This window comes from Cyprinodon variegatus, unplaced genomic scaffold (genome assembly GCF_000732505.1).
Source record: "Cyprinodon variegatus isolate N-32 unplaced genomic scaffold, C_variegatus-1.0 Scaffold193, whole genome shotgun sequence".
Taxonomy (NCBI): Eukaryota; Metazoa; Chordata; class Actinopteri; order Cyprinodontiformes; family Cyprinodontidae; genus Cyprinodon; species Cyprinodon variegatus.
In genome coordinates this window covers 138,833-161,132 of record NW_015150646.1, presented here as the reverse complement: position 1 = coordinate 161,132, position 22,300 = coordinate 138,833, and the positions used below count along the sequence as shown (strand labels likewise).

General features: G+C 37.3%; 2 protein-coding genes across 4 annotated transcripts in view; both read right to left on the bottom strand.

Annotated features, from left to right (window-relative positions):
* LOC107087741 overlaps window positions 1-2,286 on the bottom strand; it is a 28,931-nt gene extending 26,645 nt beyond the window's left edge. Inside the window, exon 1 of the mRNA XM_015379470.1 lies at window positions 1,975-2,286. The gene's annotated coding sequence lies outside the window, so the exon portion shown is untranslated. The remainder of the gene's footprint in view (window positions 1-1,974) is intronic.
* An 8,808-nt stretch (window positions 2,287-11,094) lies between these two features.
* The window catches only part of nwd2 (NACHT and WD repeat domain containing 2), a 73,631-nt gene continuing 62,425 nt past the window's right edge, over window positions 11,095-22,300 (bottom strand). For all 3 annotated transcript variants that reach the window (XM_015379543.1, XM_015379542.1, XM_015379545.1), the window contains one exon: window positions 11,095-17,515. In XM_015379543.1, the coding sequence (XP_015235029.1) occupies window positions 13,619-17,515 (3,897 nt within the window). In that variant the 3' untranslated portion in view covers window positions 11,095-13,618. The remainder of the gene's footprint in view (window positions 17,516-22,300) is intronic.

Below are 22,300 nucleotides of genomic sequence, written 5' to 3'. Positions count from 1 at the left end.
AATGATGCCTTTTGTCTAATAGCTGAAGGAGGCAACTCTCAAGCGATAAACGACAACTGCAGCGATGATATTGATTAGAAAAATTGCTGCTGCTATCATTCTCTGGTTGTTAAACTTACAGTGTCACTGAATAATTGCCAAAACGGCGAGAATGAATGTTTTCTTTAAACAGCACTGACCTGAAGTCGAATACGCAACACTTATTGTAGTGTATTGTAGGCGAGTGTTGGCCTAGTGGGTTAGAGCAGTTCACTTGTGCTCTGAGAAGGTTGCAAGTACCCACTACCTCCACGCTGGGTTCCTGAGCCAGACCATTAACCCCTGATTGTTCCCGGTGCGCCACACAGTGGCAGCCCACTGCCCCCTAAGGGGATGGGTTAAATGTGGAGGTCAATTTCTCCAATGTGAGATCAATAAAGTTTCATTTTTATAAAATGACTTGAAACGGAAAATCTTACAAAGGTTGCAAAGTTTTCACACATTCCAAAGACAAACCTGGATGTGTTTTGTTGGGATATTATGGGTTAGATGGACATAGATTCAAACATATTTGTCAAGAGAAAACGTTTGTTTTTTTTAGATGGTTTGAAGAATTTGGTCTCCCCCTGTGCTCTAATACCCCTAAATAAAATCCAGCGCTACTAATTGGCTTGAGTGGTCCAGCATTTAGTAAAGGCCCTAATAAAGTGATGCAAACAAGCAAAACTCTGTAGATCAGTCACCATGGTAGTCATATATAAATACTGTATTTAGCAGTCCTGAAAAAAATAAATAAAACAAAAACTCTCCAGAAACAAAATTACCCTAAACATAAGGTTTTATAATGACCTAGTCAAAGTACGGGCCTAAAAACAATTGAGAATTAAAGTCCAAAGATGCTCTCAGATTCAATCAGACCATTTCTCAGCGGAATATGTTTCTAAACAAGCAAAGCCGTTTGGAATAGACCCACCAACCAAAACACCTGCTTGTAATTTTCCATCTACACCTTTTCATAGCATCGTACTTCATTTGATCTCTAAATATTCCACCTTGTTTTCCTCTGTCTTATTATTTATTTAAAAAGAAAGGAGAACTGGTTTCCCTACTATTCCAGAACAACATCTCGCTCCTCTCTTCCACACCATCTGTGCAACCTGATACGGTAAGACAATGTAAACAGCAGCGCCCAGCTCAGGTGTACATCCTGTTACAGGTGTAGTCCTGAGCCCACAGAAAGAACACAGAGCGGATCATTTGCATTCACTTTAAATACTTTGTTTTCAGTACTGAAGGAAACAAAAAATAAATAAATGGGGGGAGCTCAGGAAGGTCACAACACAGCTTTATCACATAAAGGCACCAAGTGATGCATTACACCACTGCAGTGCATCATTTTGTTCTGGTCAAGGGTTCAGCTTCATGTTAGAGGAGCAAACATAAGCCAAGGCCAGCCATGTGTGCAGCACCTCCTCCTCTTCTCCACCTCCTCCTATCAGGAGGATCCTAACTACAGCCCTGCATTTACTCATTAACCTCACCTCTACAGCAGCTCTCTGTTATGGAAATTTTTTTATGATCCTGACTCCCAATGGAGGGAGGGGAACACCTAAACGCATTCTACCTGTCGAAATGATTTAAAAATATATCTTAATGAGGAAATAAATGGTAAATACAAAAAAATAGGTGATGCACTATATTCATGAAGTGCAACAGGTGTGCACACCAAGGTTTAATGTAACTAATAATAAGTTTGTTTCCTGTATCAGTTTAAAGCTTTTTAGCAGTATAATGTTTTATTTTAACATTTATTGAGAGGTGATGTTTTCTTCCATATGTCAAACATATGTCACCTGTTCACGCATTGTTAATTAACGTTTAATAGCCGCACTTTCCCCCCTATTTCTGACTTTAACTGCAATTTAAAGACCCTTGATACCAGTTTTATACTCAAATAAATGCAAAATAAATAAAAGACAAATGATTTGAGCCTACCTGTCGTCTTAGATGAAGGTGTGGCACTTTAATTTGCCTCAGGTATCAGAAACACACGGATGTCATTTAACGTCTCCCTCTCTCTTCCGGTCCTGTAGTGGAAAAAAAGTATCAAAAAACAGGTGGAGGGGGAAAAAAGATGAAGGTTTCCTTTATCAGGACGGTTAGAGTTGCTGCGTTTGGCCGTTGAGAAGAGTTTCCTCCTCTCGGTGACTCCGCAGTCCCATGTCTCCTTGTGTAGACTCGGTCGGCTGATGGGTTGGTTAGTTAGTTAGTCCGGAGAACTAGTGGAGCTGCGTGAAGCTGACTGTGGAGGGAACAGGCTAGCTTCCGGTTGGTCATTTCAAAATAAAAGAAGAGGAAGGGCTTTTTATAATCCTGCTGAAGAAAAAACACATAAGAATTATACGGAAGAGGATTAGGGCCACTGAAATAATTAAAAACGTTAACTGATTGTTAAATTTTATTTCAGTTTAATATGGGGAAAAGGTCAGGATTCTAAGATTAAAGCCTAATTCTGAGAAAAAAGTCAGAATTCTTAGATTAAAGTCAGAATTCTGAGATTAAAGCCAGATTTCTGAGATTAAAGTCAGAATTCTGAGAAATAGTCTGAATTCTAAGATTAAAGTCAGAATTCTGAGAAAAAGTCAGAATTTTGAGAAAAACGTCAGAATTCTCAGAGAAAGCCAGAATTCTGAGTTTAAAGTCAGAATATCCCATATTCCCATCTTAAATTGAAATAAAATTATTTTTTTGTGTTATTTCCCATGTATTTGAACCTAAAAAACACATTACAATACAATTTAATTTTAATTTCAATTTCATTGCATGTCCACTGTGGAGGACAACAGGACAATTTTCATGGGAAAATATAACAGGCTTAAGAAAAAAAAAAAGATTATGTCTTTAAAGTGATATTTACCTAACAACTTTGACATTTGATAAAAACAAATAAATTTCTTTAACATTCTTCTTTTGTTTGTTGCCTGCAACAGCAAAAATAGATGTATTTAATTTAAAAGTAGTAGGCTTTTATCAGCCAGATTTTCAGCTAAAGAACTCTCTTGTAAAAATGGGACCTCTAAAACCTCTTAAAATGAAATTACAGTTCACGTTTTAGGTTTAAAAAAAAAAAAAATTCAGTTAGTAATTTAGGCCTACAGCTTTTTAATTTCCAATACCATTATTGTACCGTCCAATACCAATATTGCATACCAATACAACATCAGTATGAATCATACGTGCTTTTAATAATTATTTTGATGTGTGAAGTGTTTGAAAAAGCTTTGATCAAGGTTTGCTTTTATTTAAACAGAGAACTCACCCATTTATTACCAACCAAAACATAACATAACCATTGTGTTTTTATCAGGATGCCAATATCTGAGATTTTATGTGCAGGGTGATGTAAACCTATATAAGTTTTTTCCTGATATTAGACCGATATCCGATAATTTGTAAAAATACTTTGATATTTGATATCTTGAAACATACACAAACTGTCTAAATCATGTATTTATCCTTTTCCTATAATGAATGGTGCTTTCATGTCTTATCTATTTATTTTACCATCAGAACATTTTGAGAAAATGCTAATGTATTTTTAAACGCTCCTTTGGAGCAAATCAAGTATTTTGGTGTCTTGTTTTACCTGCAAAGGAAAGTTTGAGCAGGAGATGTTTAGAAGGACTAGAACCACGTGTGCAGTGAGATTTTAATTAAGGGACGATACAACTTTTTCATTTACAATAGGACACAGATTTTGCAGCTTTGAGAATTGGCTAATACCGATATTGATCAGATACGATCTTAGCAAAAATCACACCACTTTTTATTACTCACTTTAAACTGTAGAATGTTTGAAAAATACTTGACCAAGTAATATTACTAAAATGGGGAACGAAAGTCAAATTCAAAAGGTATGAAACAACTGGCCCGTGTAGAATTAACCAATCAGTTAAAGAAACTTTTAACAAAAGCAGAGCGTTTCTATATGCATGAAGACATCAGATGCCAGCAGATAAAATCCAATATTAGCTCTTTGGTTAATATCGGACCAATGTCCGTTATTAATATTGAATCTGGACATCCCTGTCTTACGAAGAAGAATGTATTCTGAAGAGCAAAGCTGTTGATCTATATTCTGAACCGTAATTATGGCTGTAATGCCTGGATCATGCCAAAAAGACAAAAATATCCTGGGAGCTGAACAAGCAATCAAGAGAAGATTTCCCTCTAGTATATTTTGAATTAGGGTTGTTAAAATCCAATTGAGCTTATCCCAATTGGAAGAACCCGTGACCAAGAAGTCTGGGGAGAGACAATATGTTACTTCTCTAAACAGTTGGAGAGTATTTTTTGGATGTGTTAACAACAGCTTGATTAGATACAAAAAGGAGTCAAATGATAAAGGTTGCAAAAATAAAATCATGTAATTCTTCTGTTTTTGTTTTTTTTTTTTACTTGGAGCAAGACTCATAGTTTGATGATGTTTAACATTAACTGAAAGCACTTGTGAATATCAACCTCAATTCAATTTTTTAGATTGAGGGTTGATGTTTCAGTGTAAATGCACTCCAATCACTTTCATACCTCTACGCTCCGTCTCCATCTGGCTCAGTCCTGGCGTACTCCAACTGCACTTCCTGTTTGACCTCCTAACCCATGTTCAGCTTGACTCAGCTTAACCTGAGCCTACTTTTTTCCGTCCACACAGTAGATCATATGACTGGGATGTGATTAAAATGGGGAAATAACTCTTTACTACTCGCCCAGCACCTATTTTTATTTTTCTTAAATGATTTTTAAGGCCATTGAATCTAATTATATTAATCTGCCTCCCTTCTCCAATTTTTCTTTAAACATCAACCAAAAGGAACTTTTTTAACGCTTTTGCAATTGAATGAAAGCATTTTTTTATTACATGTACATATTGCAGTATTACTATAGAGCTATGTATAGCTATAGTTATAAAACTATAGAAGTACAAATAGTCTGATGTTCTGTAACTTTACCAAATTGCATATTTGTGAATACAGATTTCTTTTCAGTACTTATCTGACTATGTAGTACAAAAATAATCCCAGTTATGCTATACTTTATTTAAAAACAGCTATGAATGTAATTCAATCTGTAAATAATAAGTACGATGAGGGCTGTAGTCAATAATAGCATTTGTTAGAATAAATTGGAAAACAATGTATTATTTTGTTGGCAAACTTCAAATAACTTTTTTTCAGTGAACACCAGCGGATCAGTCGACTTACTAACGATTTTGATTAAAAGATTATTGTTGTTAGAGACTGAAGTTAGTCATTGTTTTCTTTAAAAAAGTTTAAATATATATATATATATATATCAGTAAGTAACTATTCAATAAATATATACTGTTAACATTACAAAGCCAACTAAAATAAATTCTGTGTCAAATGGGCAGAAGGGTGGATTAACCTGAGAGATGGACAGAAGACAGCTCACAGGACTCATTACTCAGAAGTTTAGTTGCTTTTTAAAGAAATGAAACTATATCCATCAGATCTAATTGCGACTTTGAAGTACTAATAAATATATTTACAGTGCAGACATAAGGGTTGTTTTCTGTGAAGCGACGGACAAGCAGTTGATCTGAGCTTGACACAGTTCTGAAAACTGGTTTGACTGTTTACACATACACTATATGGGATCCTCCTCCTATAAACACACCAGGGAATACATTTATGTTTGTTTTCAGTGGTGGATGACTCAGGTTTTCTTCCGATTCTCATTTAAAATACATCTAAAAATGTTTTCCCTTCAAATGTGGTCATAAGTATGGCAGTTAAGAAATGGTTGAAGACAACACATATGGCCATAAGTAACGGCGAATGTAAAGAAGATATTAAAGGGGATTTATTTTGCTCTTTTTTTCTCACAGAACTTTGCTTAACTAAAAAAAATGAGAGAAAAGATTACTTTGGAAGAAGGAAATTAGGACGTAGATGAATTGAAGGCTGGAAAGATAATATGGGTCAAACCTGTTTGTTATATATAAATAAATCTGGGAGCTAATATTAGCTTATGGTATTTGAAGAGACAGCTGACTAAAAGTCATCATACAGTTTTTGTTTGTTTCATTTAATGAGTGTACAATGTTGTTTCAATTTACAAGGTGAATAATTGCAGGGTCAAAAGAGGTTGGCTGCTATCTATGAAGGTAAACACTGGACAAACAGGGTAAACAATGAACCCAGGTCCTGTGTATTCATACAGTATGAAGGCTAATTTTTAGAGACATCAAATATATAAAAGTGAGTTAAACTGGACCCGAAAGAAAGAAAATCCTGTTTAGTCAGACGCCTCTTTTAATGAACCAGAAAGTGAAACAGATCTTCCAAAGGCAAGGAACTCTCCTCCCGGCGTGCTTCATAGGAATGAGGTCAATGCCCGCGGGTAGTTATCTTTCTTCTAGGTTTAGACTTGATGCAATGGGACGGCAGTGTAAGGAAAGATGAGATAACAGGGATGGAATCAGTCCAAGTTTGTTGCACTAAATCTTCTTACAGATAAAATATTGTCCAGGACAGCCTGAAAGAGAAGTAGATTATAGGAGCACTTCTTTAACACATAGCTCTAAGGTTAAAATGCCTTATCATGGTGGGTAGATTTGTTGAGCCAGATATGGAAGGAGAAAGGTAAATACGGGTGACTCAGGCTTCCTCAAAACAGAAAATACAGGTTGCGAATGAGCACAATAGCTTCAAAAGCTTCTGGCTCAAGGAGTTAATGCCACTGACAAAAAAGGGGCTATTTTGAGCCTGGGTAAATAAAGTGACACTGTACAGTGTTTGACCTGTGTGTGACAAACAACTGGTGTAATTATATGGCTGTATGGCACTGCAGGTGGAATGTGCTTGCCACAGTGAACCTCCTGCAGCCCACGGCAGACATGAGCTCACCATCAATGCAGTGAGAGGCGTGGCCGAGCCTGGGACTGCAGCCAGCTCCAGGTAGTCATGGCAACAGAGCCTATATATACATACACACACCCAGGTTAAATGTATGCTAGTGTTGAGAGTGCCACCACTGGGAAATCAACGTGGCAGCCCCAAAGCAACAGGGTCTTATTGGCCAATAACAGCTTGAACGTTGGTGTCTTTACTCTACGAACCTGCGGGCTTGACGTAGCTCACCACAAAGGTGCCTGGCTCATACATCAACTATTTGTCATGGTGTGTCAGCAGGTGTTGGAGGGCTGTACACCACTGTTTTCTGGCATTTGGTACCGAGCCCATATTACCGGCAATTACCAGCCTGTGGAATCATTTTACAGCTCTGGTCTGTCCTTCTAAATGCATTGCCAGGGTCAGTGATTTCCCATTCCCAGAATAAGCCTAATGATTTCCTTGCAAATTAACACATAAGGAAAACTTTTAAACCTTCACTCGTTTCTCCACATTTTTCATTAAAGTAGTCAAAGCCTTTTAACTCTTTTAAAGGAGTCTTGACTAAACTCCCTATGTTTTCTTAAGTCCGGTGAAACTTTCAACCCAACTATGGCAATGTATACCATGCGGTGGGAGGATTGGAAGACCAAAAAAAAAGAACTCTTAAGGCCAAGAAGCAACACATAAACAGTTTCTGGAAGTCTTAAAGCTATAGTAATAGGATGTTCAGACATAGGCTACGTTCACACTGCAGGCCTTGATGCTCAATTTTTTTGTGAAATCAAATTTTTTTTTTGCATTGCCGTTCATATTTCCAACTATATGCGACTTGTATGTGATCTCCTGTGTGAACTGCAGTCATACAACGCAAGTGTCCCGCGTGCGCAGTAGAGGACGCAATGACGTCACAGGCCAGCGTGCTCTATGTTTATGGAAGTAAACATGGATGGTTGTGCCGGCTCGTATCTAGTGGTCTTATCCAAACATAAACCTCAATCTTCGTTCAGACGCAGGTCGCATTTGAAAAGATCAGATTCGTATCAGATTCAGGACCACATAGCCAAGTGGCCTGGGTCGCATTGGAAAAAATTGGATCTGTGTTGTTCAGACAGCCATGAAAAAATCAGATCCAGGTTGCATATGGGCAAAAAAATCAGATTTAGGTCACTTCAGGCCGCAGTGTGAATGTAGCCATAATTCCCCGCAAAAAAGAAATGGCCATTGTATTCATCTCCTGCATGCCAAATTGGCAGGTAAGGCAAATTTGTACTATTTTCTGTCTGTCATAAAGATTCAAAAGAAATGTAATTAGACTTACAATGTGGCACTTCACACTTGAGGTGAGGATGTGTTTTCCTGACTATTCGACCACATATACCTGGCCTTTCTATAAACAATATGGCGATATGATGGCACATTGTTGATGTTTTGTCATAACATGCACCATTTCATATGTACCTTGGGAACAGTCTGTACTGACCGAGTGTGATATTTGTACACACACTGGGAACACACTCATTGTTTACTTTATGGTCATTTGGGACTATAATGCATCAGATACAATCGTAATAACAACAGAAGGAACATTACGCTGCAGCTTACGAAAACAAGGGTGATATAGATGGTTGTGGGTATGAATTAGGTAAGGCGAAATTTAAACATGCAGCATTTTCTTTATTATTCATCATCTTTTATTAATCATTCTTTCTGTAAGAAAATTTGACTCCTTGCAGCTTAAGTCTTAATTCCTTTAACTTTATAGCTATTTTAATTTTTTGGGGGCTAAATCCAACATTTTCCAAATTGTCTTAAAATAATTGCGAATATTCAAGAGAAGCCACTCAATAAAAATCTAAAGAAACGTCCAATAATAGTAAAAGTAATTAAAAATGAGTGCACAAGCAAAAAAGTCCAAAAAAAAGCAAGCATGAACAACTGATCAAAAACACTTTTAAATGCTGCGGGGACACTGGTTAATTAAAAGCTAACAATAGCTTTACATATCCTTGTTTGAAAGGAAAGAAAAACAGGGGATGCAACAACATGGAGGCAAAAAGTGAACCGTTTTATTACAGTAAAATGTTTCATACAAACAATGCATACACACTAGGTTCATATTGCTTCAGACATAAGTTTCTTTTTTGTTTTAATTCCAGTTAAACAACTCTGTAACAAAATGTAAGTACAACATTTATGAAAATATAAATCTCTAAACCAGTACATCAGTCCTGACAATAAAAAGAATACCATAGAAACATTCATTACCAGTATGCCAACTATAAGTTGCAAACATGTAAGTTTTTAAAAGTCATTCAAGTTACATAACATAATACATAATAATACTGTTAACTGGCTTCCATATGGACACATTCAAATATACTCTTAAACTGGCATTCCGTTATATATATTTTTTTATAGGAGGACTGTTTTAACTTTTCAGCAAAGATAGCACATTTTATCAAAACAAAATCACAGTCGAACACTTCAACAGTTTGGTAACACTATAATTACAGTACAAGCCTTTTAAAAAACAAGTGAGACAGTCATGAAATTAAATAATCAATATTAAGAACTTTGGCAAGTACATAACTAAAACTTGTTCTGTTTTTATTCTTATAACTCTTGAGTTACAGTAGCAGGAAATTTTAAAGCTTGGTGCTGCTACCTCGATCGGAAATTTTACAAGGGCCGTTTTCTTACCATTCACAACTGGTGAACCTCTATATTAGGATGATATAGCCCTTACAAAGACGTCAAAGTGAAACTGTGTGGCTTTTTCTTGAAATAGCGAATATTTGTTTAAAGTTAAAAACTGCTAAAATAAAAGGTTGATTTACGGATACGTAAGCTTTAACAATACTGTTTAGATTGTCTGCAGATCTTTTTCCCGCCTGTATTAAGTCCATAATGTTTGCACTACATGCTCCTTACATGTGCTATTTTTTGACATACCGTTGAGCATATAAACAGCAGCGTGAATAAGACACATTTGTTCATGTTTCTCATCATAACAAAGCGTGCACTTTGTGATTTACTGGCTCTTTAGTACAATGTTGGACGCGGTTAGGCATGGGCCGGTGTTAGCTTCTGATGTACAGCAGAGGATGTTTGTGATTACGAAGCTTATCACGCATAATCAGGCTTCCTTTTAACGAACGTTCTTCACTTTTCTATCTGATGTTAGTATAGATCATCTTCTGGAAACAGTCGATATGTTCAAACCATTCTCCTGCAACTTTACCCAACTGTAGACAATTGGCTTCAGTTTCAAGACTTTAACAGGAGTAAGAGAATGTGTGAGAATACAGTTCAGACAAATACATGATTGTAATGTAGGTAAAACAAAGACTTACTATTTGGGGGGAGGATTTCAGTAATCCCTGCATGATTTCCTAATGTACAATAGACTATTCATATGACAGTTGTTGGAAAAACACACCTTGATTCATACCCATGGGCATCAATGTTGGTCTGAACCAAAGCAACCTACTGCTTCCAGACAGTGTTTCTCCTTACTTCTCCCAATTTTAAGAGATATAGCTCCAAATATGTTTTTACTTTATGTACTTAAAAAATAAAAAAGAATGGGGTTATTATTAGAAATCATAATTGTTAGGTAACTTTCTGCTTCTTTCTTATCTGATTTGTGCACATTTTTCCTTCAAGTTTTATACATACTGATTTTAAAAGAAAAAAAAACCCAGTTAAAATTGTCATTAAGTTGAAAAGGAAAAAATGGTTGTACAGGCACATTTGAATATTGTGTAGAAGTGCAATATTTTTGAAGAGTGAAACTATGTATATAGTCATCACACATAAATCTAAATATTCCAAATCTTTTTTTCTTGTAATTTTGGTGATTGTACATAGTAATAAATACTAATAAATTCAGTGTCTCAAAAAGTTAGAATACTATGAAAAAGTAAATTATTGGAAACTCATGGTGTAACACCCTAATCAGATGGCTGACACATGAAGGATGAAGACGATGGACCTCCATCTTACACAGCCGCTCTGTCAAAAAAGTATAATTACTGGTTTTGCTCGAGGTTTGGGTCGAGTCATTGCCGGCGTCATTGTGGCTCTAAATCCATCTGTCAGTCATCTTATATGTGGGAACAGGGGTTGACTGTTTTTTTTTCTGTTTTTTTGTTTTTGTTTTTTGTTTTTTTTTTTACAGATAATTGAGTGAGTGGTAGAAAAAGGTACACTAGCAGCAGAGAGAATCTAAGACTTAAGAGAGTTTTTAAGAGAAATCCTTTAAAAGATTCAGAGGAGATTCAGAGTGGACTGATTCTGAGCAGGTGGTTTAAGAGCCAATGTGCAGAACAATAAATCCTGCTTTCAGATCTAAGTAAGTACTGCAATTACTTTGGTAATAAAGCACCCAGAGTCTGGAGGATGGGTTGGAAAGGCACAGAATCCACGTTGCTTAAAGTCCTATGTGAAGTTTGCCCAGTCGGGGATGGTTATGGGTGCTATGGCATCTGCTAGTGTTGCTTCAGTATGTTTTCTGAAGCCAACAGCCAATGCTGCCATCTACCAGGAAATTCTAGAGCAGCTCATGCTTCCCTCTGCTGACACACTGTAAGGATCAGATTTTATTTTTCAGCATGACTTGGCACCTTCCCCAAACGCCAAAGGTTCCAAAAGCTGGTTCAATTATCTTAATGCTCCTGTTCTCAATTAGCAATATTGAATTCTGTTATAGAGTAAAATGGAAAAAATAAATAAATGAAAATTTGACTTTAAATTTGAAAATTTTAATAAGACTGTAGTCTACAGTGTATACCTTTAACTACAGTAAAAAAAAAAAACATATTGTACTTTGGTTGAGGTCTTTCGCGTAAACCAAAAGAAGTGCCAGCAAAACATAAATAAATAAAAAGAATTAATTACTCAACCACTAAATTACACATAGGCAGTGTCGACAGGCTAATTACCTCTATGCCATGGTGCATTAATTCATGCAAGAGGAGACTCAACCAAGAACTGGGTGCATGGGACTGGATACAGGTTTCAAAAGTTTGACATTTGTGCTTAAAACATCCTTTTTTTGTTTTAATGCAAAATCCTATTTTCACCAAAACTTATTTTTTTATTTTTATTTTTTTACCTGTCATTAAAACTGCAAGAAATAGAAGCTTGACATGTTCTATGTAAAATTAATCTGTAAAAAAAATTAAAATAACCATTTCACTTTCTGAAAAAATAAAGCACTTTTACATTTGTACCTGTACGACCCTCTTAAACAAGAAACCGGCCCATGCCTAGAAAAAGGAACAAAAAAATAAATAAATCTGATTTTAGTTAAAACAAAAATACATATCCTATCATTAAAAACCATTTCGTATTTTATACAAGAACGATGAAGCCTGTGCCACTTTTTATAAAGCTGTGAAGATTTTTTTTGTCTTTGAATGAAGAATTTAAAGTCTATGCAATCCATTAAAAATGTACTAATCTGTGCTCAGATGTTCACATACACATTTGATTTGCTACAACCACAACTTATTCCTGATATTTATAATATTATAGAACATGGATTTAATCTCCAAAAAACTTGTTTGAATGTCTCCATTTTAATTACTTATTCAAACCAGATATTTCTCAGTAAACTGTAATCTATATACATCAGTAAGCAGAGCCAATCATTATTTTCAAAGACAAATCTAAATATTCTTTTATCTTTTATATTTCTTTTGAATAAATCTAAAGATTTCTTACAAACCACTCCTAAAGTGCATCCACCTAAACCTCTAAATATGCTCACTTGGTCAAGTAAAAAACAAACAAACAAAACAACTCATTTTGCCCCTCTATTTGGGAACAGACTTCACAGAACCTAAAGCAAGTACACAGGTTAAGGCGTTAATGTGCATGGTGCTATGCTACACTGTATGCTCAATAGTGGTGTTCCCCTTAAAAACAGCCTGCACGCAAACTGATGGAACAACAGGTAAAACTACGCTTAATCTATGTAAACAGTTCCAAAAATCATAAAGCAATCAATCCTTGGAGAAATGTTGTAATTCTCTCAAGATGTTGACTTAAATTTAGTAGAATCTGCATCAATTACAAATAATATACAATGGTGTATGTACTATGAGTACAAAGTCCCTGCACTTCTACAAATTTTGTAATCTGCACGTGATGAACACTTTTTTTATTCCAGGCACTCACTTTGATTGCATTAAGCACAACATAATATTTTAAGGAGTTGCACAAATTGCAGCAGCCAAAATGAGATGTTCTGTACAATTGTTCATCCCTTTTGTACAGTACCACCTGATATCAATAAGAACATAAATATCATTTGAGATCAACATTATGGCTTAATGTGTATGAAGTAATCAAGACAATAAAAGGGCCTAACAAACAGTGAGGAACAAAGATTACAGAAGTGGCTTGGAATTTGTTTGAACAAGACATTTTGACTTTTGTTCTTCAAATGCAAAAGGACACATAACGGTAAACTAATACAGAATGTACCTTTTTTAAACAGAAGTTTTTCTAACAGTCTTTCTGTTTAAAAGTAACACAAAGTGTTGGAAGTAATACATCGTTTGAGTGCAGCGTTAAAATAGTCAACCCATTAACTACCCACTGGGCTGACATCTGCAGCTGAATCACGTGGCTGTAAACAAGAATCAACTGCAACACCAGAGATTCTGATCTTTTGGACTTGCCTCCTGTCCTAATGGCATTTGCCCTTTAAGATGTCATTGCAAAAGTTCAGTCTTTTTTGTAGGTGTGGTCGACTCCCCCTCTCCAGAGTCTGACACGTTGATGGGGCTGTCTCTCGAGAATACTTCTGTCGACTCCCTCCAAGTGCAGTCGGCAACAGTCTTGAAGGAATGGTTCCCGCATTTGGGGCGCACCTTCTGTGCAGCATTGTTTACAATCTGTCGACTGTTGGAGGTGGCTATCTTTATCTTAAGGGCGGCATCTACACGGTCCACCACTGTGTATGTGCCAATGCTGCCATCTTCAAAGCCGATGATGATGTTAAGTGCACGCTGAGATAGAGATAAGTGGGTGGGGGTCTTATAAAGTGAACATGTGCCGATACTCTTGCCATCAGCAAGACGCATCACGATCAAATTAGACACAACGCCAGCCTCATCATCCTCATCACAGTTGCGGAAACAAACATACACAAGGTAACGGCCATCTCTTGATAATTTTTGACGCCAGATTATACCAGCTGCATGAACAAGCCTCAGCTTTCCACTGTGCAGATCCAGGACATTAATGTTCTCATCGCCCTTGGAGACTATACCTAACTTTCCATTGGGCGAGATTTGAAAGTCCTCAAGATTTTTGAGAAAGTTGGCTGGCAACTGGACTCTTCTGCAGACTGACTCATCTGCCACACTCCAGATGAAAACTGTTTCTGTGGATGTTATGAAGACCACACAATCTGGACAGTCAGGAATGAGCTTAAAGTTGACAATGGTAATGCCATCATCACAGACAAATTTCTTTGATACACTGCCTGACCACAGACTCACAGCAAGCAATTTATTTTTGGACGTTCCCACCAAGAAAGTGTTTGCTGTAGTGATAAGTGCATTTTGGAGGCTGACTAAAATGTTGCAAACTTTGTGCCCTGTAGCTAGTCTCCAGACTCTTGAGGCATTCTGTTCACAGAGAGAAACCACAAACTGGTCATTGTGGGTGATCAGCAGCTGTGAGATTCTTTGTCCATTTATGCGAAAGATGTTTTCTCCCGTGCTGGTTTGCCAAATGTATTGACTGGATTTGTCGTCTGAAGTCACCATGAGATCCCCTGAGGAGGTTAGTACACAGTTCTCCACCATACCTTCATGTTTGAAGACCGTCTCGATAAAGCCAGTGCTGAAGTTCCACTTGTGTACAGCCTCTGAGCCATCCATGGTGAACACATAGTCTTCTCTGCCAGTCAGCTGCAATGTCTGGATCTTCTTGCCTGTTTTATCAATGTTAGACATGGCAGTGATAATATCAATGTCCCAAACAGACAGTACACCACTGCTTGCAACAGAGAGAAGTAGGTTGTGGTGGGCTGATTTGATGAGTTTAACAATAGCCCCTGAGATTTCAATCAGACTGGCCATGCACTGCCCACTGTCTCTTCTCCAGACAAAAATTGAGGAAGTATTTTCCATTGAGGCAACAATGCTCTGTCCGTTTTTGGAGAGAACAGCAGCAACAAAGCGCTCACTACGCTTGGCTTTGAATTTCTCCAGCATTTTCCATATTTTTGTGTCCAGAACCTCAATACTCCTGGCTTTGCAAATGAGAATGGAACGCTGATCTTCAGATAATTCGATACCCACAACTTCACTTTCATCCCCTCTGCAATCATAATCCTCCATCAGCTTTGGATTGGTTATCTCTTTTGTGTTCCACACTGACAGACTCCCCTCGTTGTCAATCATGACCATTTGATTTAGTGTGTCCAGTACAAGAATTGACTTGACAAATCCTCCAGAAAACTCTGATGTCACGGTGGACAACTTTTCCCCATTTCCAAGATGAAAGATTGATGTAGTATTCAGATACTGGCCACAGAAGGCGTACATCCCATCTGGTGAGCACTGGACACAGGTTACCTCATACCAGCAATGGAACTGGTAGAGAGGCCAGCCATACACAAGGTCAATGACACTGATGTCTTTACTAGCCTCAAGCCACGCCAGTGCATGATGGGTAGAAAGAGTAAAACCATTGATGAAAGCAACACCTCCAGTTACGCCACTGTGCTTTGATCCTTTAATTTCAACTTCAGATAAAAGGCAGGACTTGTGATTATCATAGATTAGCAGAGTGTTTTTGGTTGTGGCAACCACCAGGTATTTCTCATCACTGGTCAGCCTGATTCCAAGCACAACGGATCTAGCAGTGTCAATCTGTCTTAGAAGCTGCCTGCTCTCTACATCCCAGGTGCTTATAGATCCATCTTCCAGTGCTACAAGAACTATGTTTGGGGCTAGAGTAGGTAAAATCTCTACAATCTGTATGTAGCTGGAGCAAAGGGGAAGTCTCTCTGGACTATAGGTGACATCCATTGAAGAGTGGAGAGGCACAATAGAACAATACTTGGGACCATCCTTGTCACACTCCAGGAGAAGGTGTCTGAGCTTAGGCAGGGAGGTGACAACTGGCAGAAGCCTTTGCTGAAGTTCTGCAGACAGCGATGCAGGGTTCTTGAGTACTTTTACCTTAATGCCGCGGAGGGTAGTGGCGAGAAATTTTAGCTCCTTTTCCTGGCTGCAGGTGTAAGCAAGGTCAATGTCTGTTATAGCTTTCTCAAACTGACCAATCTTGATCATTGTGTAGAGCCAGCTGAAGTTCATGATGACACCAAACATGAGGTCATCTGTACGTCCACTCCTGGTCAAATGGTACACAAGCTCTGTCATCTTTCTGTGATTGACAAAGAAGATGTCTGGTTCCAACAGGTTGCACTGGAACACCCAAGGCTGTTCAGGAGTCTGCCTGTCGTAGGAATATTTGTCAGAGGATGTCTTTTCATGAGACTGTTGATGATGAGGATTTTTGTGATGGGAAATATTCAGAGAAGTGAAATGATTATTATCATATGTAAAGATCTTCTTCCTGCCTCCTGACCATGCTCCGAGAAAGTACTCAGCCAGGAGGCTATGCATTTGATGTACATCCTCCTCATTGCTGAGATAGAGCTTCTGGGCGATGAGATGCAAGTGCCTGTTGGCCCAGACCATCAATGTGACATTTCTTACCTGCCGCTCAACTAGATAGCCCTCAAGCTCCTCTTTGAGCTTCGCAACAAGGTCATAAGAGATCCTTAGTGGATTTTTGAGGTGACTTGGTACAATAACATCTCCAAGAACTATGTTGTCAAGAGACAGAATGTCTTCCAATTCAACTTCTGTTAGCCCAGCTTTTGCCATGGTGATGTATCCTAATGCTCTGAAGACAAATCGCTGTCCCAACTTGTTCTCCACAGAGTAGAAGAGTTGCTCAATGCTTTCATGAACTGTTGAGCACAGAGATTTATCATCAACATCTTTGTGTGACCTCCAGTGAACCACTTCTCTGTAGATGAGGTTGACAAACATTGGCAACGTGCACTTTGCAAGTGCCTCATTGACATATATTTGTTGGCCTGATGTTACCTTCCTCTTCACACCAAGCAACTGCTGTTTTAACATTTGGCTGCAGACCTTTCGGTCTCGCTGGATTAACTCCACATAATATCTCTCATCATGAATGAGATGACGCAGCTTCTGTAAGATACCATGCTTGTTGGGCAGCGTTGATACAACAATGCGGACAGTGCGAGGCAGATGCACGGGGAGCCACCACAGCTTTCGAGCCTCATCAGCATCTGAAAGCTGCTCCAAGGCATCCAGGACAATGACCAGTGGCCTGTGGAATGATGACTCCCCAAGGAGATTAATCAGAAGTTCCCTCATCTCCTGAATCTTGTTAGGCAAGAAGTGAATCAGGCAACGGTAGTTTATTGCAATCTGCTCACAAATGCTTTGAAGGAGAGTCCGTAGGTCCATGGAGGGCTGTGTGGAGCCAATAAAGCGAACAATAACCACTGGATCCGTTTCTGGACCCATCTCCTTCTGAAGCCAAGTGTAGGCCTGAAAAAAAAGGAAGGATACAGTCAAAATGGTTTCATAAATGAAACACGATTAAAACAACATTCAAACGTCTAAGAATAAAAAAGATTTAAAACAAAGTGCTGGAATCAATTATAACATTTTTTTCCGAAGAAGCTCTTTAACACAGAAAAAAAAAATTCAGCTTAATTTTTTGCTTTGACCTTATTGTCTAATATTCTACACTTTGTGGTATTGCAGTTTATGTTTCATTAAAGCACATATTAAGACTAAGATGATTTCATAATTTAATTCATGAATTCATTAAATAACCCAGTTTACGTTTACAAAAGTATTTTAATGCTCTCTGACATATTTGGGACAAACTCTGCTTTCCTCTTAAAGCTATGAGCCTGTTTGATGGAGAGAGAAAAACCAAAGAAAAACACATATTCAGTCTTGGAATAAATTGCTCTATAAATATATGTTGCAGAACAGTTCCTTCCTTATTATGTCAGACTTTTAAGGAATGGAAGGCCCTGTAAAATCTTTCTTTCAAAATTATTTTTCTTTCTGAATCAAGTGCAGTTACATTCACAAAGATTTTGAAAAACAATGAAAAAAAAATATGCAGCCACCTCAAAATGAATAGTTTATATAAATAAATGGGAACCAGACAATGCCCCTGTTCTTAGTGTCCCTTATGTTTAAGGAGGTTTTAGTTATTTTATTTTACTTATTGTTTACTGCTCTAACTTTAGATATAGGAAAGTGTAGCGTTTACAATTACAGTTCAAGTGGAGCGGGTTCTGGTTAGCATAGCCGGTATTGAGTCAGACCTGATCCTGGTCAATGCTGGAGTACGGCAAGGCTGCCCTCTGTTGCTAGTCTTGTTCATAACCTTTATGGACATAATTTTTAGACACCCAGGGCTGGAGTGGATCTTGTTTAGGGGGGGTCAGCTGATTTTGTCCCTCCTTTTTACAGATGACACGATTCTGCTAGCTGCTTCCTGTTAAGACCCAAAGTATGTACAAGGTGTTTCGCAAGTCCTCCAAGTTCTTGACCATTCTAGGGTCCTGTTCATGAGCAAGGGGACAATGGATCAGTAAGGTTGCCACTATAATAAGGACACTGCTTCCTCACCTATGGTCATGGAATTTGAATTATGCCTACACAAAGGCACTCCCTCAGAGATAGAGTGAGGAGCTTGGCCATCCGGGAGAAGCTTGGAGTAAAGCTACTTCTCCACATAGAGAGGAGTCAGCTGAGGTGGCTTGGGCACCTTTTTCAGCTTCCCCTAGACGCCTCCCCTAAGGGTGTTTCAGCAACATGTCATAGGAAGGAGACCCACAGGATGCCCCAAGACACTTTGGGGCATCGGCTGGCCTGGGAGCACCATCTTGTCGTCTTCCGCCATATAAGGTGGAAGACGACAAGAACCAATACAAGTATGAGTAAAATTTTTGATAATGATGCAACACAGCATTGTGCTTTAGTATAGAAGCAATGTTAGATGTGTAGTCCTTTTTCCAATATGTTGAAAGAGTAGGTAATTATAAGGTCTATCTTATCAGTAAATATCAAATATCAGCCAAAACAACAATACTAATAGTGGATTTTCTCACTGCATCCCTACTTGAGACTGTCTCAAAGAGAAAAGCAAAGGGTTTGTGTTATTATGTGGTTGAAGCTTCGAGTTAAACTTATGATATGCAAATGCTAATAATACGCCAAGAATTCCAATTCACAATTAGCTGTAATCTTCTGTCTGATTGCGTTACATGAGAAATATCGCAAAATACAGCACTTGCTAACTCCAAACCTGTAGCATTGGACTGTGTAAATGTTTAAATAGGCACCTTTTTACAAGTTTAGAGAAAATTTCAAATAGCTATGATCAGACTGTAATCACAAAGGGCAACGATTGATCTTTGAAATTATTCCCTGAACTTTCTTAAGAAACTTTTAAATGTCTTTCTGTGATAAAAACAAAACAGCCAATTATTAAATGCTCACTAATTAATATAAAGTAAATTAAACTGATTTATTATCATCTTAGCAGAAGAGCTTGTTCAGGTTTTATCCAATAGCTGAGTTCTATTAAATTTCTCAGCCAGCAAATTAACACAAAGCAGACTGACCAAACACTACAGGAAGTCAATTTTGGAATTTTAAGAAATACAGACACATTTTAAAAGTAATGTATTAAATAAAACAGCGCACACAGGCACACAGTTTTTGGTTGGTTGTGTTCAACAGAGGCTAGTTCTTGTTTGCCTTCATTTGATGCTGTGAGCTTTCAGTTTACTGTCTATGATAAATAAACTTTTTCCAAGGTAGAAAAAAAAACACATCACTCTTTTTACGGCAGCACTCATTCTGAGACAGCAAAAACCTATTACGATTAGTATATCTGTCTGTAGAATGGTGATGTTGAGGGCAAAAATAAATGTACTGTTGCTTTAGTTGAAGTTCAGATAGGTACCAGTAAACGTTATTGCAACAACCACTGATAAACAGCAGTAACTACACAGCTCAGCCTGCTTAGAAGACTTTAGTTATGTTACACCACACTCTGCAGGCGTACACAAACAAAGCAAGTGTAAATCAAATGGGATCTGAGTGGAAGCCCAGAGAGCTTACTGTAGAGCACTTTCTTTATTAGGTATGTTGTGGGCATTAATCAGTTAAAATTGCCCTGTCAACATCGAGCTGTTATCAAAAATCAGGGCATGAAAAATATTTCTTTCCACTTAAACTGAAGCAATAAAGCTTCACATTCAAGTTGAATGGTTTGATTGAATTGAACATGTACAGTACTATGCAAAGGTATTCATGCTACTTTTAACTATTCTGTCACGCCATACCTACAAACCTGATGTGTCTTTTGCATAGATTTATGTGAAAGACCAAAAGAAAGAGTATAATTATAAGTAAAATGATCATTTTTGTTAAGTTTTTACAGATAGAAACTTTAAACAAAATGTAACATGCATGTGGATTAACCATAAAAATTCAGTACAACTAAATCCCAAAGAAAAGCATCATTGCTGTTTCACAAGGGTTGATGTTTGGAGAGTTTCCTTTTCCATTAAGTTAGAATTTTACATATAGGACATATACTTTAAGCTTTAGTCTCATCTGACCACAGTAGCTTCCTCTAAAACTGCAAGCAAGATATCTTTTATATTTCGTCCATGCAGACTGCTTCTTTGATCATTGCTTTCCTTGCCATGCCGTTGTGCAGTAATTTCTATGATTGTAGAAGAGTTTGCACAGTTCTATATTATATGGTCAAAGCCTGGGATATTGTTTTATAACCTCAACCAGGCTAGATGTCTCCACAACTTTCTATCTGACCCGTCTGCTGTGTTCCTAACTCATTAGTTCACTAATGTTCTTCATAGCAAATGTATGACAGCCAAAATATTTATACTGAGATTAAAATGAGGGAAAGTGGACAGTTGATAGATATTTCAGTATTATTGAGTATGTACAGTATATATATCAAAGGCTAACAGAGTACTAAGAGCTGTACTAAGGTTAGAGTAGATCTATTTCAACATAACTTTACTCAAGTAGGAGTAAGAAAGTATGACATAAAAAGGCTACTAAACTATTGAGTAACTGATCATAGTATTTGATGAATTGGTAAAACATAAGTCATTATAAAAAAAGATAAGACTGAGTAAATGTAAGTATCTTAAAGAGATTTCAATTTTAATTCAATTCAGTTGATTTATATATCGCCAATTCACGACATATGTCATCTCCAGGCACTTTAAAGTGACAATAAACAAAACGTTTTTAAAAATGTTTTAAATTTTTTTGTTTTTTAACAGAGCTTATAAAACCAGTGTTTACAGTTATAATGTAAAGCAGAGTAAAGTACTGTCAGTGACTAGTCTGATCTCCAATTGCCATCGTAGGCTTAGAGAAAGAAAACATCTAAGCCTGTGTAGAAACAAAAATACTAATCTAAACATAAACTTTGTTTGTCCCTGGTGCATTATTCTTTGCAAAAAACTTTTTCTTAATTAATGAAGTTACTCTGGTTTGATATTAATATTTTAGAATGAAAATATAAAAAAGTAAAGAGGGATGTTGCAGTAAAAATAGACCCTAAAGTATTTATTTTCTCACCAAAAGCCTAATACATGTATTCATTTATATCAGCGGTAGAAATACAACTACTACCGATTCGGATTCTGCTACTACTAAGAATTATCATTATCATTGCCAACATAACTGTAATTATTTATGAACCAGCTACCTAATTTTAGGCTTTCTGATCAGGCATTGCTGGGCCAGTTGACCTGTTTAGTATAAATCCATTCCAATCATTTCAGATGTACGTTAGTAAATTAAAATTAAAACCTTGCTTTTTCTTCCACTTCAATGTAATGCAAGTGGAAGATGTTTGTTCAGTGGCTAAAAATACTTTAAAGGTGTGTTTACATATTAGATGTTCCTCGAAAGCTTAAAATTGTGCTATTCTTCTATTTATTACTCTCAAATAATGTGGTTATGGGTTTAATATATGATATATCGCTCTAAAAACAAAAATCCCTGGTGCTTAAAGCTAATGTGTACATGATAGATGCACTGGAGGAATAGATGTGAGGTTATTTGTAGCGTGATGCTAATTGGGCAGGGCAGGCAGATGTCGCACACAGAACTAAATAACGAGCAGATGAGAAAGTAATCGGGTGACAATAAAAGCATTCCTGCCAGTTTGGGCATGTGAATGGGAAAGAAAAAGCAGAGTCATACAAATGCGAATCAACTTCTGCATAATCGCTTCACTTTCCTGGAAATGAGCGA